Source organism: Thalassophryne amazonica, chromosome 8, assembly GCF_902500255.1.
Source record: "Thalassophryne amazonica chromosome 8, fThaAma1.1, whole genome shotgun sequence".
Taxonomy (NCBI): domain Eukaryota; kingdom Metazoa; phylum Chordata; class Actinopteri; order Batrachoidiformes; family Batrachoididae; genus Thalassophryne; species Thalassophryne amazonica.
The window spans coordinates 70,789,205-70,806,850 of NC_047110.1; the positions used below are offsets into that span (position 1 = coordinate 70,789,205).

Genomic DNA, 17,646 nt, shown 5'->3' on the forward strand with positions numbered 1-17,646 from the left:
TTGGACAAGAGCCAGGGTACACACCGCATAGGCTGGCCAACTCAGGGAAATGGCCAATTTAAAGTTTCCAATTCAAATGCATATCTTTGGAGGAAGCCTGAGCACCCAGAAGGAACCCATGCAAACACGGGGAAAGCATTCAAACTCCACATTAGGTGGGAAGCGATCTTACAACATTCACGTTGTGAGGCAACAATGCTGCCCTTACAGTGTAGTGTGAGTCTCTAACACTTAATTTAAAAACAGGAGTTGAAGAGTCGCCGGTATGAAAGAGTAAAAACCAAGAAACAAACAAACAAACAACAACAACAAAAAAAAAACACAAAGCACAAATCACAAATCAGGTTTGATAAGTGCTGATGCTCCCTGAAAAGTCAGGTAAAAACAAGAGCAGTGGCAACAAATGACAGCAAGAATTAGCATGTGGAAAACAAAGCATAATTATGTCTGATAAAGGAAAAGAAATAAAACAGCTGTGTTAACAACTGGCTGGCCCAGGAGTGAGGAGGATAAGAAGAAGCAGACTGAGGTCACCCCCCCCCCCCAACCCCACGCACACGCTTAAAAAAAACCTGCAATAAGACAAAAGATTGCAAAGATTTAAGGGACTCAAAAAAATGCACAATATGAGACAAAAAGAACAACAACAAAAAGAAAAAACCCACATGCAGAGTTGGGGGATTTTAGGGCTGATAGGAGGAGGCTATTGTGCAGCCACAGAGGAGTAAGGAAGAAGGAGGTTTTATGCTAAAATATGCAAATGAGACAGTTCTGTGACAAGCGTTACAAGAGATGTAGAAATGTAAAACAACACACCAGCTGAACACGCACACATGCACATGGGTCAACAGACACACTAACACGCAAACGCTGCCATATAACCAGGACTCAGCATTTGCACACTTGTTGCCAGATGTATAAAACTTGTGAGCATGTTCATGCACTTTGCATCCTGTGTGCACAGTTGTGATGCCCCACACAGACTCTGATATGTATGTGGTCCACCTGTTACGCACGTGCACATTTATTTTTAACCCTCTGGGGTCTGAGGGCATTTTTTAGACAGTTCACTCGCCTGGCATAAATGTTTTATTATTGCTGTTAACAGCTCTCCCTGCATCCCACAATCAAGTTTTATGTCTTTTTTTTCAGGACAACCTGTGCTTTCATAATATATATGCTTTTGTTGTGTTTTATAAGTGTAATAAAGGTTTACAATCAAAAATAAGAAAGGAAAAAGTAAAGCGGTAAAATAATTTTCCACTCACATTTATTCAAAACACACAGCAAACTATAATAAACAGCTGTTTTGACACTTTATAAAGATAATTTGAGGTCTTGTGTGAAAGACTGTACAACAAAAAGGTTCAAACAATAAACACAAATGCACATTTTGAACAATATATACAAAATGGTCTATGCGTTTTTTTGCCTTCATCTCAAAGCAATTTCTTTCTGCTATTACACAAAGGTTACATCAAAAACTTCTATTTCTACTGTGTTTTGGAGTATTCTGTGCAGCATTCTTTCACACTTTGGCCCACTTTGGCTCCTTACAGTCTGAGGAGTGGCCCTCTCCCTCGCTCCATTGATATGGTAAACAAAAAAGTGCTTTATGCCGAGAAAGCAACAGAGTTATCCAGTAACATTCACATGCAAACTAGTGAAGCAATCCTGATAGTTACACACTCTTTGTTTGAGCACGTCTGCTTTCACTTTCGCTGTGTGCAGGGCGCATTTGGAGCTGAATAGTACGTACTCATTGGAGCACCCAGGGGGCTATTCAAATGGGCCAACTAGTAACACATCACTCTTGAAAACGATCTTTGGCTTTTCACGTGAGGTAAATCTGCCCTACGATTGGATTTTGGAAAAACATGTGACAGTGAACAAATTCTGATTGGACACTCACATTGGGCACATTTTTCAAGGGTGGTAATAAATTAAGCAAAGCTTGTATGGCGTGTGAGACCAGGATGTTTTTAGAACCTTAGACCTCAACAATTTTTACAAGAGGAACTCAACCCTTTTAATTCCTGTTAATTATGTAATTTTCTAATGTTCATTTACAGTCTTACTTACAGTATTTATAAATTGTTTAGGATCTTGTTATCATATACACATTATTATTATTATTATTAATTTTTTTATTCTTATTATTTTATTTTTACTTCTATTTTGTCATTTTATTTTTAAATGTACCACAATGGAAATGTGTTTTCACTTTCTTTTATATATATATATATATATATATATATATATATATATATATATATATATATATATATATATATATATATATATATACGAGGTCTGTCTGTAAAGTATAGGTCCTTTTTATTTTTTTCAAAAACTATATGGATTTCATTCATATGTTTTTATGTCAGACATGCTTGAACCCTCGTGCGCATGCGTGAGTTTTTCCACGCCTGTCGGTGACGTCATTCGCCTGTGAGCACTCCTTGTGGGAGGAGTCGTCCAGCCCCTCGTCGGAATTCATTTGTCTGAGAAGTTGCTGAGAGACTGGCGCTTTGTTTGATCAAAATTTTTTCTAAACCTGTGAGACACATCGAAGTGGACACGGTTTGAAAAATTAAGCTGGTCTTCAGTGAAAATTTTAACAGCTGATGAGAGATTTTGAGGTGATTCTGTCGCTTTAAGGACTTTTCACGGTGCGAGACGTCGCTCAGCGCTCTCAGGCAGCGTCATCAGCCTGTTTCAAGCTTAAAACCTCCACATTTCAGGCTCTGTTGATCCAGGACGTCGTGAGAGAACAGAGAAGTTTCAGAAGAAGTCGGTTTCAGCATTTTATCCGGATATTCCACTGTTAAAGGAGATTTTTTTAATGAAAGACGTGCGGGCGGATTGCAGCGTCGGCTCGCAGCCGCCGCGATGCTCCGCCACAGGAAAAACACCTCTGCTGGAAGCCTTGAGGACAAGTTGGAACATCTCCAGCTGATAAACAATTTCTCATATACTCACTCCACTGAAAGCCATCAAAAGCCAACTGGATTTTAACAAATGGTTATCAACACGGAGGTGTTTTTCCTGTGCCGCCGCGCCGCGTCGGCTGCGTCCCGACGTGCGGACCCGTCCGCACGTCTTTCATTAAAAAAAATCTCCTTTAACAGTGGAATATCCGGATAAAATGCTGAAACTGACTTCTTCTGAAACGTCTCTGTTCTCTCACGACGTCCTGGATCAATAGAGCCTGAAATGTGGAGGTTTTAAGCTTGAAACAGGCTGATGACGCTGCCTGAGAGCACTGCACGACGTCTCGCACCGTGAAAAGTCCTTAAAGCGACAGTATCACCTCAAAATCTCTCATCAGCTGTTAAAATTTTCACTGAAAACCAGCTTAATTTTTCGAACCATGTCCACTTCGATGTGTCTCACAGGTTTAGAAAAAATGTTGATCAAACAAAGCGCCAGTCTCTCAGCAACTTCTCAGACAAAGGAATTCCAACGAGGGGCTGGACGACTCCTCCCACAAGGAGTGCTCACAGGCGAATGACGTCACCGACAGGCATGGAAAATCTCACGCATGCGCACGAGGGTTCAAGCATGTCTGACGTAAAAACATATGAATGAAATCCATATAGTTTTTGAAAAAAATAAAAAGGACCTATACTTTACGGACAGCCCTCGTATATATAGTCCTATCAACATTACAATTTGGCAGCGTTCAGCCTTGACTCAAGATACATAAGCATATCAAATGGCATATGTCAGCTCTCCACAGTTTCTCTGTGATCAAAATTATGCACGTACATGCACGGATGCATGCACTGCTGCTGTAAGCAGGTGCTTTTATTTTGACAAAAAAAAAAAAAGACTGGCTGAAGACATTAAAACCACTACAATTTTCACTCATGGTACCAACATGGTACCTTAACTCACTCATGGTAAGAGCAACATAACACTTAACTTAATTGAGTAAACAAATTGAACTACAAAAAACAATAAATCAAAAACACTAGCAACATTGTAAAACCAACATGAACCGCAATAGCAACATTTAAAACTTTCTGTTTTCGCAGTGTTCATCATTGACCCAAAATACATACAGTAAGCACACCAAATGGTAAAGTCAGCTCTCCCTGGCCTTTGCATGATGTAAGCCATACACATGCATGCAAACTATGGAATATAATATATAAGATATACCTTACTGAATTTTCATGCACACAGAGACCACTCAGGTATTACAATATAGACAACAACCACATGGACATATGGTCAGACACATACACTTAAAAACCAAGCAGTTTCTATACCAGCCTTTCCTCCAGCGATGCACGTAATATATGTTTGCCTATTTGATGATTTGTCTCTTTGTCATGAAAATTGTTTGCATTTGCACAGAACAGGAAAATGAAGCAACTGAAATAATTCAAATTGGTTGATAATGATGGTGAAAATGTGTTTTTGTCAGAGGTGGGACAAAGTCACTGTCAAGTCATTCTCAAGTCACCAATCTCCAAGTCCCAAGTCAACTTTCAAGTCAGTTTGCAAACAATTGGTGGTCATTATGACTTGAGACTTGACTTGGGATTTGCTGATTCAGGACTTGGGAGTGACTTGATGGTGACTTTGTCTCATCTCTGGTTTTTGTCTGTGCTTGTCATGGCTTGTTACCTGTATAGAGACGCTGCTGAAAGATCCTCCTATGACTCCAGAGATTGCAAGTGGACTGTCATCCTGCAGGGCATAAGATCCGTCTGGACAGATGAACTCTGTGTCGTCCACTTTGGTGAGAGAAGCTCTTACAAACTCTAGAGCCTAGACAACACAAACCACAAAGACCTTTAATATGAAATACCATATACCTAATTCATCCATCCATTTTCTATACCTTATTACTCCAAAATGGGGTCGGGGGGTGGGTGGGTGGTGGTGGAGCTTATCCCGGCAGTCATAGATTGTGAGGCATGGTATAGACAGACAGGCATTCACACGTGCACACACACCTATGGCCAATTTAACATTTCCAGTCCATCTAACCTGCATGTCTTTGGATGTGGGAGGAAGTCAGAGCACCCAGAGGGAATGCAGAGAACATGGTAACTTCACACAGAAAGGCCACAGGTGGTAATCGATCCCATGACCTTCTCACTGTGAGGCAACAGTGCTAACTACTAATCTGTTATGTATATAACTAACTTTATCCATATATTGTTAAAGCTGTAGTGTGTAGGAATTAGTGTCATCTAGTGGTGAGGTTGCAGATTGCATTTTGCAGTTGCAACTCAAGATTTTGTTTCATGTTTTTGCTTCTTTGGTGATGGAGAGTCATGATTCCTCACTTTCTCTTGTGAAAAGCAATATGTATAATCCACTATGTCGCAAAAAATAGGGTTCTCAAATGTTTTAGCTAGCACGAGCAAACACTGTGTTGTGCATAGGGAGCAACCACTGATTTGTCTTCCTTTTTTGCCAGTCTTCCAGGTGTGCTACAAAATACGAAAAACAGAGGTAAGTATGTTTTTTTGGGCTACTGTACCAATATGGCAGCACAACATGGCAACTTCCATGAAGGGGGCCCACACCCCTGTAGATATGAAGAGCTCATGAAAGCACATCAATTCATTATTATTTATTCATTATACACTAATGAACAGCTACTTATAAATACCATACTCCATTTCTGCTAATTAATGTTAAATTAAAAAGTACTGTGAATAACTACCCCTAAATCCTACACACTGTAGCTTTAAATATCACACGAAATGCTGTGAGTTACTTTCTGTGCATCATCCATAAAACACAACTCAAGACTTGTTGCTTTTATCTTGTCGTCTTTTACTGTTTTTGAGGAAACAATTAAAAGAACATTACTTTGCACAAGGAGCAAATTAACTCCACAAGGACAACTGAACAATCTAACATACTGCTGGCCTGGGGGAAAACAATAAATAAACCTAAAATATATTCTGGGAATTCAGGCGTACCTCAGAAATCCAGCATATGTGCAATCAGTTAACGAACACGTTGTATAAAATCACTAGGTGAAGCATTTCTGTAATAGTGCTGCAATAAAACACATTTTTAATGAAGATAAAAATCCCTGAGGGAAAGTGATGGCTCTTTTTTAATATCCGTCTCATTTCTCTTATCGCAAATAGCCTCAATCTCAATTTCTCATCTCATGAGTGTTTTTTTGTTATTATCTGAGGGAGGATCCACTGGTAATGGATAAAATACAATTTTGAGCTACATTTACTTCACCTGAGTTATTAGCATTTAATGAGACCTTATACTTTTACTGGGTTTAAACTGGCAACACAGCACTTTTTACACCATTATATTTCTCACCACAAGTTACTTTGCTCCCAACTTTCTGAATAAAAATTGTAGGAAAAGATTAAGTCCTCCGGCAGAACAACCAGCTGGTGTAAGCAAACATCCACATGTGGATGCAGATAAAATTGAACACTCTGCGTTGCACAAACAGAAGACTGTCCTGGAGAAGGAACTTTACTGAGATTGTATTTCAATAAAATTCTTTTAGTTTCACTTTAGGACATGATTACTTCCATACACCTGTTCAAGTGAGCATATAGAATGACAGCAAGTAGTAATTTTCAGTGGGCACAGCCAACCTAAAAGTTAGTTCCGATAACAGCTAATCCACAAACTGAAATGTTAACTATGCAATGCTAATATACCCTCAGCCGTATGAGCATTGTTTTCTTTATAATTTGCAATTGTTAAATTAATTAATAAGATCCTATTGTCTTACATACAATTTGTACATGTTCAGTAAAGCCTCTATCAATCAATCAAAAACAATATATTTTGGCATATACACTTCTTTAAAATAAATCTTCAGTTTTAGCATCTTATGTTGTATATTTACGAAATATGGGTCATAAACTACTAAATTATATGATTTGTCAAGCTGAGCCATCAACGGTACTTTTTCCACCGCATATGTTTTATTTGCTGTGTGTATGTATCCACACAACCCTAAATACCAAATTTATAACCAAAATTAATTTATTTTCAGATGCTACTTGATCCCAACATGTATTGTGACACACTATGCCGTAATGACATTGTTATAACTGAAGAAATGTGTAAATTCTGGCTATATATTTTAAATATGTAAAATGTGTAAATATTTTAATAATATAAATGATATTCTGTTGACCATAAAATTTTATTACAGAGATTAGAGCATGCCATAGGTATTAAAGGCACTGCGCTGTGGTGGTTTGAATCATATTTATCTAATAGATTACAATTTGTTCATGTAAATGGGGAATCTTCTTCACAGACTAAGGTTAATTATGGAGTTCCACAAGGTTCTGTGCTAGGACCAATTTTATTCACTTTATACATGCTTCCCTTAGGCAGTATTATTAGACGGCATTGCTTAAATTTTCATTGTTACGCAGATGATACCCAGCTTTATCTATCCATGAAGCCAGAGGACACACACCAATTAGCTAAACTGCAGGATTGTCTTACAGACATAAAGACATGGATGACCTCTAATTTCCTGCTTTTAAACTCAGATAAAACTGAAGTTATTGTACTTGGCCCCACAAATCTTAGAAACATGGTGTCTAACCAGATCCTAACTCTGGATGGCATTACCCTGACCTCTAGTAATACTGTGAGAAATCTTGGAGTCATTTTTGATCAGGATATGTCATTCAATGCGCATATTAAACAAATATGTAGGACTGCTTTTTTGCATTTACGCAATATCTCTAAAATTAGAAAGGTCTTGTCTCAGAGTGATGCTGAAAAACTAATTCATGCCTTTATTTCCTCTAGGCTGGACTATTGTAATTCATTATTATCAGGTTGTCCTAAAAGTTCCCTGAAAAGCCTTCAGTTAATTCAAAATGCTACAGCTAGAGTACTGACGGGGACTAGAAGGAGAGAGCATATCTCACCCATATTGGCCTCTCTTCATTGGCTTCCTGTTAATTCTAGAATAGAATTTAAAATTCTTCTTCTTACTTATAAGGTTTTGAATAATCAGGTCCCATCTTATCTTAGGGACCTCATAGTACCATATCACCCCAATAGAGCGCTTCGCTCTCAGACTGCAGGCTTACTTGTAGTTCCTAGGGTTTGTAAGAGTAGAATGGGAGGCAGAGCCTTCAGCTTTCAGGCTCCTCTCCTGTGGAACCAGCTCCCAATTTGGATCAGGGAGACAGACACCCTCTCTACTTTTAAGATTAGGCTTAAAACTTTCCTTTTTGCTAAAGCTTATAGTTAGGGCTGGATCAGGTGACCCTGAACCATCCCTTAGTTATGCTGCTATAGACTTAGACTGCTGGGGGGTTCCCATGATGCACTGAGTGTTTCTTTCTCTTTTTGCTCTGTATGCACCACTCTGCATTTAATCATTAGTGATTGATCTCTGCTCCCCTCCACAGCATGTCTTTTTCCTGGTTCTCTCCCTCAGCCCCAACCAGTCCCAGCAGAAGACTGCCCCTCCCTGAGCCTGGTTCTGCTGGAGGTTTCTTCCTGTTAAAAGGGAGTTTTTCCTTCCCACTGTCGCCAAGTGCTTGCTCACAGGGGGTCATTTTGACCGTTGGGGTTTTTCCGTAATTATTGTATGGCTTTGCCTTACAATATAAAGCACCTTGGGGCAACTGTTTGTTGTGATTTGGCGCTATATAAATAAAATTGATTGAATTGATTGATTGATATTCATATGTAAATACACTAAAGTACACAAATAAATTCATTTTTATCATTTAACTAAGCATCTTTAACCATAAACACCCTGTTAACTATGAAAATAACCATGTTGTATAATTTTAGTAACAGGATTGCAAATCAATGCTAATACAGCATCTACCTAATGAATTTAGCTTTTTTACCAAGGTCAAGGACCAATGGAGTTTTACAAATACAGAAAATAAAAATTGAATTTATTCAACATTATTCTTAAACTATGAGTAACAGGGTTGAGTGGTTTAGCTTTACACACTCAGTTAACTCAGAAAAGTTTGAAAATACTGTATATCAAAGATGCAAGAGGTCACACAACTTTGGTCTACCCATGGATTTTGAAAATGTTTGGATGATGTAATTTACTGTTTGTAATATGACATAATATTTTAACCCTTCATCAGCCAGGCAAAAATGGTATGGGTAACAGGGTTGCGTGCACATTCAGGGATACAACTTCATAACATAATAAATAATATTCAAAATATGTTTTATTCTTTTTTTTTGGTTTTTTACAGGTAAAATAGATTCATGTAATGAAAATACAACAGAAGACAATTAATTCAAGACTTATTTTAGATATTAAAAATGATGTAAAAGCTTGTCACCAGGAGGCGGGACAAGAGAAAAACTTCATTTTTAGGGGTATTTTACACCTATTCAGTATATTTAATTATGTAAAGACACAATTTCTTTCCAGCAAATCATTATATTTTGCTTTATGACAGTTTAATAGCCAGGTTATGTGAGATATTTTGTTATTTTGGACGAGTATTTTAAATATCAGGTGGGGGATAGCAAATGTCCTGTAATTCTAGAATGTCTCATTTGTGTATTAACAGCGTCTGCAGGAGGCCTTGCATGCACACATATGTGAGCTTTTGACAAGAACGGAAGTTGTGCAAATCAAGGAATATTTGTAGATCGCCCTCTGTGTATTTGCAGCTATTAATGCGACACATTTAACTCCATAGTAAGTTAGCTTGAGTTAGTGGAAGTTAGCTCGTTTATTTCTCACTAGCTTTTACATAATATATGACAAAGAGGATATATTTACACACAAACAAAACAGAGTTTTACAGCTAGCTACCAGCCTGTGACATCACAATGCTAAGTGGACCCAAATGTCTTGTAAATACGTTCAGAGGTCTTATTAGGTTCCAGAAACAGTGTTTTCAGTTTTAGAAGTGTTTATTTCTCGCTAGCTTTTACATAATATATAAACACACAAAACAAAGTGATTTTGGAGAGACCAACCAATGATGTCATGGGGCAGCTCTACTCTAAATGGCTGTCACCCTGCCACTCAGAACAAAACGGAACAGGTTGAAACAGCATGTGACTTTTTAACATATTTAATACTTCTTCAAATAGGTCAAGGTTAGCAATCTTTGAACTTGTCCAAGGTCTGTGTCCCTGTGAATTTGAAGACTGGCAGTAATAGGACTGGACGTAGGGCCCCTTCTCACATAGCATGGATAAGTAGGAATCAGGGCGAATCATGGCAAATCAGCCCGAGTGAGCGAACCACGACAACATCCAGCTGACATCGGGAGGGACACACGGTCAGGCAGGCGTGAACAATCCTGCTGCGGCAGTTTCGTGCAAGTGCACGAGTGTGCATGAAATTGTCGCAGTGGGATCACAGTACAAACAGCTGGAACATGTAGAACAACATCGTGCAGCTGCTGTGGAGGAAAAAAAACACACACCATAACAAAACACCGCATTTTATTGAATCCCTCTTTTCGAGCGAACGATACAAGTATGAACTGTGCAACCCAGTCTCACGGCATGTCGTGATTCAGGAGCGTGATGAAAAGTGCCTCATTTTCGTAACAGGAGCACAAATTTATTCTCATTCATTCCGTGATGGCTGCATGAAATTAAAAGTGAAGCGAGGTGGGGTGGGGGGTGTTGGTGGTTATGGTTAGGATTGGGGGTAGGAGTCGGGTTCGTAATAGTGAGTTAAAAAAACCTCTTTCACAAAAATTTGAATAATTTCATGATGGGAGCACGAAAAAAAAATGTGAGACTGGGCTGGAACCGTGTGTTCCTCTGTAGATGACCCATGGTCAGATGTACACTCATGGCATCAAATGAATGAAGCAGTGCATCTGCTGGCCCGGCATGTCCAGCCGGCTCCGCACGTGTCCGGCTCAACACACATGTTCTGTGGATGGCGCGCCGCAGGACAGACACCGTGTCATGTGGAACAGAGCTCACATGGGTGACATGACATTCAGATTGCCCACTGCGTGTTATGATCTGACAGTCCATTTCACCTGGAACAGCCTGTCAATGTGCGCACCATGTGCTTGCTCGCTGCAGCCAGTCACAACAGCAATATATGTTTTTATGTATGTCCACGTGAGGACAGCAAGCAGACACACGCGCGTCACAGTGGACAGTTGTTAGGTCATGTCTGTCAAAACATGATATGTGTTCCCCAGCTGGGACATACAGAACCAGAGATCTCAACAGCTGCTGCTGTCAGCGGCCACACCCCCTGTCAGATCAGTGCACACACCAATGTGTCACTCTCTGTTATGTGATAATTTCTTTTTAGTTATTTGTTATATAATTGTGTATGTAGGTAGTGTAGTACTTATTAATATACTCATCCTGGCTGTGGTCTCTGTGTTTTTAATGTGACACGTCGTGTGCACTGACCCGTCATTTGTAGCAGTCAGTGAGTCTCTGGTCTGCAGCTGGGAGGTGGCTCACCGTGCTGTGTGCGCTCTGACATGGCTGGCCAGTCCCCACCTGTACATCCTTATCAGCAGTTCCTGCAAGTGCCTTCCCCACCGGCACGCCACATGTGTTGCGGATGGGTGGGGGCGGGGTGGGAGCACAACACATGTGGGATTCACACGCATGGCACATGTGTTGCGGGAGGAGCTGACACTCTGGCATGCCACATGTGTGTTGCTTTTTTGCAATGCTACACTCGTGGAGGCACTTAGACAAATTTCACATCCAGCTCAAAAGTGATCATCTGCTCACTGTTTTCGTGCTAACAGCGCAAATGGCCACACATTTTCTACGTGTCAAGTGACCGTGTTAGATGTTCATGTGTGTCACCTGGAATTTGGCTGCGATTTTTCACGAATTGCATGAAATTCCTCCTTTGTGTGCTCGTCGACTTTAATCATGTTATGTGTGAAGGGGCCCTTAAGCTGAGTACAGACACACGGACGGACAGATGGACGGACGCAACGCATTTGCAACACCCGATGACCAACTGCTGACTTTTATTAACACCCTATATAAAGGTGTGAATAATTATTGGGCAGCTTCTTTGTCCCAGGCATAATGGGCCAAGAAAAGTGAGAGATTTGACAGATACTGAAAAGTCAACAATTGTTAAATGCCTTTCAGAGGGATGCAACACTCTTGAAATAGCCAAGATATTAAGGTGTGATCACCAAAAAAGAAAAAAAAAAATCAAATGTTTTGTTGGAATTAGTTACAGGGTCACAAGAAATGTGTAATAGAAATATGCAAATTAACTGAAAAAGACTTGAGAAGAATTACATGATTGTTAGAGTTTAGGCAAAGCAGCCAAAACATGGTCAATCAAATATCTGAACTTAAATGTCCCTATTTAAGTTTCTACAAGTGTCTCTATTTACATCTCTGCTCATGTAATGAGGCCAGCAGGAGTTGTTGTGCATAAGTAGTTAGCAAACCTCACTCCCCAACAGCTAAAAGGATTCTCTGGCCACAAGGTCAGAGCCCTGGGTTTTAGCCTTTGGTTAGAAAGTTTGCCTCTCATACCGGGGATCCTGAGTTTGCATCCCAAGGGGAGTTAATGGGAAGACCAAACAACACATCGCAGATTATAGCTACTACACTCACTTCCTCAGTCCACCCAGCTCAACTTCCTCTGTCCATTCCACTTGCTGTTGTCCCTGTGCCACCTCTGCCTCAGGATTCCCATGCCACTGACCAAGAACCTTTTTTTGGACAAAAAATGTGCAATGTGCAATGTGCCATAGTGTTCCAGCAACAGCCTCAAACATTTGCTTCAGACCAATCTCAGGTACAATATTTACTAGGATTATTAAGAGGAAGAGCTTTGGCTTGGGCAGAGGCAATTTACTGAAAGCATTCGGTGGGAACCTGGTCTTATGTGGACTTTGTTTTTGTGTTTCACCATCCAGATTATCAAGGCAATGCATCGAACCGCCTGTTGAATCTTCGGCAAAGTAAGAGTGTGGCAGATTATTCGGTTGACTTTGTACCTATTCTGTGGATTCCAAGTGGAATGAGGAGGCTTTACGGGGAGTGCTTGTCAACGGATTAAGTGAGCAAATGAAAGATGAATTGGCGACCAGAGATGAACCTGCTGACCTGTGTTCTTTGGTTTCCCTTGCCATTAGGATTGACATTCGTTTACGTGAACATCGTATGGAAAGACCTGGATGTTCTCAGCAACCAACTGCTTCTCCTTCTGTGCCCTCAACTTGCATGAGAGTCCAGCCAGTTGTGAGTTCTCCTGTTAGAGCCACTGTTTCACCTCCTGAGGAGAAGTCCATGTAGTTGGGTCATGCCCATCTGACTCCAAGAGGAGCGTCTTCATAGAATCAGGGCTGATAAGTGCATTTATTGTGACCAAACAGGCCACCTTCTGGAAGCTTGCTCCATTCGACCAAAAGACAATGCTCATCAATAGAAGTGGGGGTACTGGTGGACCAGTTAAAATCTTCCTCCCCATCTATGCCATGTTTACAAATACAAACCACAATCTGTTGTAACCAACTCGCCTTGCCACTTTTAGACTTAGTAGATTCTGGTGCTGAGGAGAACTTTTTGGATCATGAAGTAGCTATTCAGTCCAGAATCATCTTGAAACATTTGGAAAGCTGGCTCACTGTCAATGCCCTGTAGGGATGTTTGCTGGCCTGTGTCAACCAACAAACTGAAATCACAGAGAAACATTCAGGTTCACTGTCATTTCTGCTCCTAAGACAACATTGCTGCTGGGATATTCATAGTTGAAGTGTTATAACCCCCACATTGCTTTGTCTGCTAGGAAGGTTGTAAGTTCGAGTTCATTTTGCCACTCTTCTTGTTTGCAGTCTGCTTTGTCTCCCACAGAGGGTGCTGTTGGCTGACCCAGTCCTTTGCCTCCAGATTTGTCCTCTGGACCAGCTGAGTACCATTTACCTGGGTGAGGTATTTAGTAAAGATGAGGCTCTTTCTCTGCCTCCCCTTTGACCATACAACTATGCTATTAGATAGATAGATAGATAGATAGATAGATAGATAGATAGATAGATAGATAGATAGATAGACAGACAGACAGACAGACAGACAGACAGACAGACAGACAGACAGACAGACAGACAGACAGACAGACAGACAGACAGATAGACAGATAGATAGATAGATAGATAGATAGATAGATAGATAGATAGATAGATAGATAGATAGATAGATAGAAGCTTTATTAATCCCGAAGGAAATTGCATTTGGCCTGCTGCTCATAAAACATCAATCATACAACAAATAAATAACTAAAATAGATGACAAAAATACAATAACATTACATTAAAAACAGTCAGTCAGTTGTAAAACTGACAGAATATAAAGTTATACAAACATAAAAAGACACAAGACTCTCTTGCTAGATCAGAGTGTTGTGCAATCTAATGGCACGAGGCACAAAGGATTTCCTCAGTCTGTCTGTGGTGCAGCGCTGGGACAGCAGTCTGCCGCTGAACACACTCCTCCTCACTCTGAAGGCCTCGTATAGAGGGTGTGAGGCATTGTTCATAATTGCCTTGAACAGGGACAGAGTCCTCTGCTCAACCACATCTTCCACTGGAGCCAGCTTCAGTCCCACCATTGACCCAGCCTTTTTAATGATCTTATTCAGGCGGGAGATGTTCTTCTTACTGGTGCTGCACCAACAGACCACAGCATATAGAGGAGAGCACTCGCCACTACCGGCTGACTATTGAGCTCCTCCTTGGTGCCCCTTTGCCTTCCAGTCACTTGTATAAGCTGTCTCAACCTGAAAGAGAGGCCATGGAGAAGTATATCACGGAGTCTCTGGCAGCTGGCATAATCGGCCCTTCCTCCACCCCTCTTGGTGCCGGTTTCTTCTTTGTGGCTAAGAAGGACAAGACCTTACACTCCTGCATTGACTTCCGAGGGCTGAACACTATCACAGTAAAGAATAAGTATCCCCTGCCGTTACTCACTTCTGCTTTTGAATCTCTCCAACTTGCCACCATATTCATGAAGCTGGATCTAAGGAATACTTACTATCTGGTTCGCATAAGAGATAGAGATGATTGGAAGACTGCCATCAACACTCTGCTGGGACATTTTGAATATTTGGTGATGCTACTTGGTCTAACAAATGCACCTGCTGTTTTCCAGGCTTTGATGAATAATGTGTTGAGAGATTTTCTCAGTTGTTTTGTCTTCGTCTATCTTGATGACATTCTGATTTTTTCCAAGATCCAGTCAGAACACATCTTCCAGGTCCATCAGGTTCTGCAGCAACTCATGGAGAAGAAACTGTTTGTCAAAGCAGAGAAGTGTGAATTCCACTCTAGTTTCCTGAGGTTTCTTGGGTACATTATTGAGAGTGGGTAGGTGAAGAGGGATCCAGAATAGGTCAGAGCAGTTGCTGAATGGCCATAACCCACCACCAGGAAACAGCTTCAGAGGTTCCTTTGCTTTGCTAATTGCTACAGGAGGTTCAGTAAGGGTTTCAGCCGTGTTGCTTCACCACTTACCAGACTTACCTCCTCTTCAATTACATTCTCCTGGACTCATGCGGCTGAGGTTGTCTTCCATGAGTTAAAGACTCTCTTCATGTCACCTGTCCTGATGCAGCCGGACCCACTCCAGCAGTCTATTATGGAGGTAGATGCATCCAACACGGGAATTGGGGGGGGTTGTCTCAGCGCCTTGAACCTGATCAGAAGCTCCATCCCTGTGCCGATATTTCCCGATGCCTATCTTTGGCTGAGCACAACTATGATATTGGTAACTGAGAACTCCTGGCTGTTAAACTTGCTCTTGAGGAATGGAGACACTGGTTGGACGGGCAGAACAGCCATGTGCGGTATGGATTGACCATAAAAATCTTGCCTACTTTCAATCAGCTAAGCAACTGAACCCAAGTCAACCCCGTTGGGCCCTGTTTTTCAGTAGGTTCAATTTCATCCCTACCTATCACCCTAGCTCCCGTAATGTGAAACCGGATGCACAATTTCAACAGTTTCTCCACATACAGAGACACTTATGATAACTAAGTCCAAAAAGTCATTAAAATCCTGGATCTTAGTCTCAGTTCAGGCCTTACAAACTTAGACATTATGTCTCCCCATTCAGCTTCTCTAGTGCCAAAATCAGGGCATGCATTGATTCTACAAAGATAACGGCATCATCCACAAAGTCCAGGTCAGTAAATCTTTCCAAATCAACAAAGGTAACTAAGCCACCAGTCATCACAACACTACTCATCACACAGCATTGAATAGTGTGGAAGCCAGAACACATCCCTGGTGAACACCAGAATTTACTGCACAGTGCTGACATGACCTGTGGATAGGCTGGCTATGACTTCCAACAATTTGTTGGGATCGCAAAATTTTTCACAGTGTCCCAGAGAGTAGCCTAATGAACCACTTGGCAAAAATCAACACAGGCTACAAAGAAGCTCTGCTGGCATTCATGGTTACATTCAATAAGTGCTTACAGAGCAAGTCATGGATCTAGCAACACAGTCATAGAATTGTGGGAATTTGTACTTGTTTGACCAGGCAAGCAGCAACTCCAAACAGCCAAAAATTGGTTTATGTTGAAATGTATCACCTCCATGTCTGTAGATGTTTGTTGACAACCTTTGATGGCTTATATAAAACTTCTAAAATATGACCCATTTCGAATAAAGTGTTGCTGAAAGCTGTTGTGAATCAGAAACATTCTGCACCCATTTCCTCACCTGTTCCAGTGCATAGGTGTCTCTTGAGCAGGTGTCCAGAATGTGGACCCCAAGTGAGACCCCTGGCAGCAAAGTGTTGTCCATATTGATTCTGTCTATAGCAAACAGCATTGCCTCAAGCCTCTGGATCCCTCGATCCTCATTGACGCGCCCACACTCCTCCATTCCAGCACCTTTCTCATGCACTGGGAACAGACCTCCAAGTACCAGGTCACCCTCGATGCGGACCTCCCGACGGGACTGAGGAGGGTCTCCAACGGATAGAAGGACACCACGACACATCATAGCCAGGACTAAAGCAGCAATACGGGCCACCATGGTGAGCTCAGGGAGAGTCAGGACTGGCAGAATGTGAGGCATGAAGGAGAGTGAGGTGCAAGAAGGCGAGGGGCTGTATTATGGGTGGTGAGGTTTGTGAGTGAAGCAGGGATGTGGGTGTTTGGGTCTGTGGCCCATGAAATAGTTAGGGAGACTCGAACTGGACCACACATGGAGGGGCACACCATCTGGACATCAATCCTGTTTGGAGAGATCAAGAAAGGAGACAAGAAAAGTACAACTGAGTCATTGTTCCAGAAATCATGACAATGCCAGGAACTGAAGAATGAGGATTTTTGTGTTACAACCACACACAAAGCCAACACAGAAGGCAGTCATCAGTCATGAAACATTCATGCATCAAAATATGAGGTACATCAGGGTTTTCTTTAGTACCTAGAGTCTTATTTGTTCCAATAGTGAGGGTTATGATTTGGAATAGTTTGAATGATCTTCATGCTAAAATTGTTGGGATGTGTATGCCTTGGGATGACACTGTACATCAGCACTTTCATTTTGACTTCCATCGAGAGCATGGACCCTGGCTGTCCAGCTGACCATCATTCCACACGTCTTGTAAGGCAACTCGTCCTAAACTGATGTGTCATACTGTATGTAGTATGTGTCTGACACAGCCTTTGCAGTCATGGCCCCTCCACTTT

At 41.2% G+C, this 17,646-nt stretch overlaps 1 protein-coding gene across 3 annotated transcripts in view; it reads right to left on the reverse strand.

Annotated features, from left to right (window-relative positions):
• The window catches only part of grm3 (glutamate receptor, metabotropic 3), a 188,404-nt gene that overhangs the window by 87,063 nt on the left and 83,695 nt on the right, over positions 1-17,646 (reverse strand). For all 3 annotated transcript variants that reach the window (XM_034176630.1, XM_034176626.1, XM_034176627.1), the window contains 2 exons: positions 16,667-17,185; positions 4,639-4,782 (listed from right to left, as the gene is read on the reverse strand). In XM_034176630.1, the coding sequence (XP_034032521.1) occupies positions 4,639-4,782; positions 16,667-17,026 (504 nt within the window). In that variant the 5' untranslated portion in view covers positions 17,027-17,185. The remainder of the gene's footprint in view (positions 1-4,638; positions 4,783-16,666; positions 17,186-17,646) is intronic.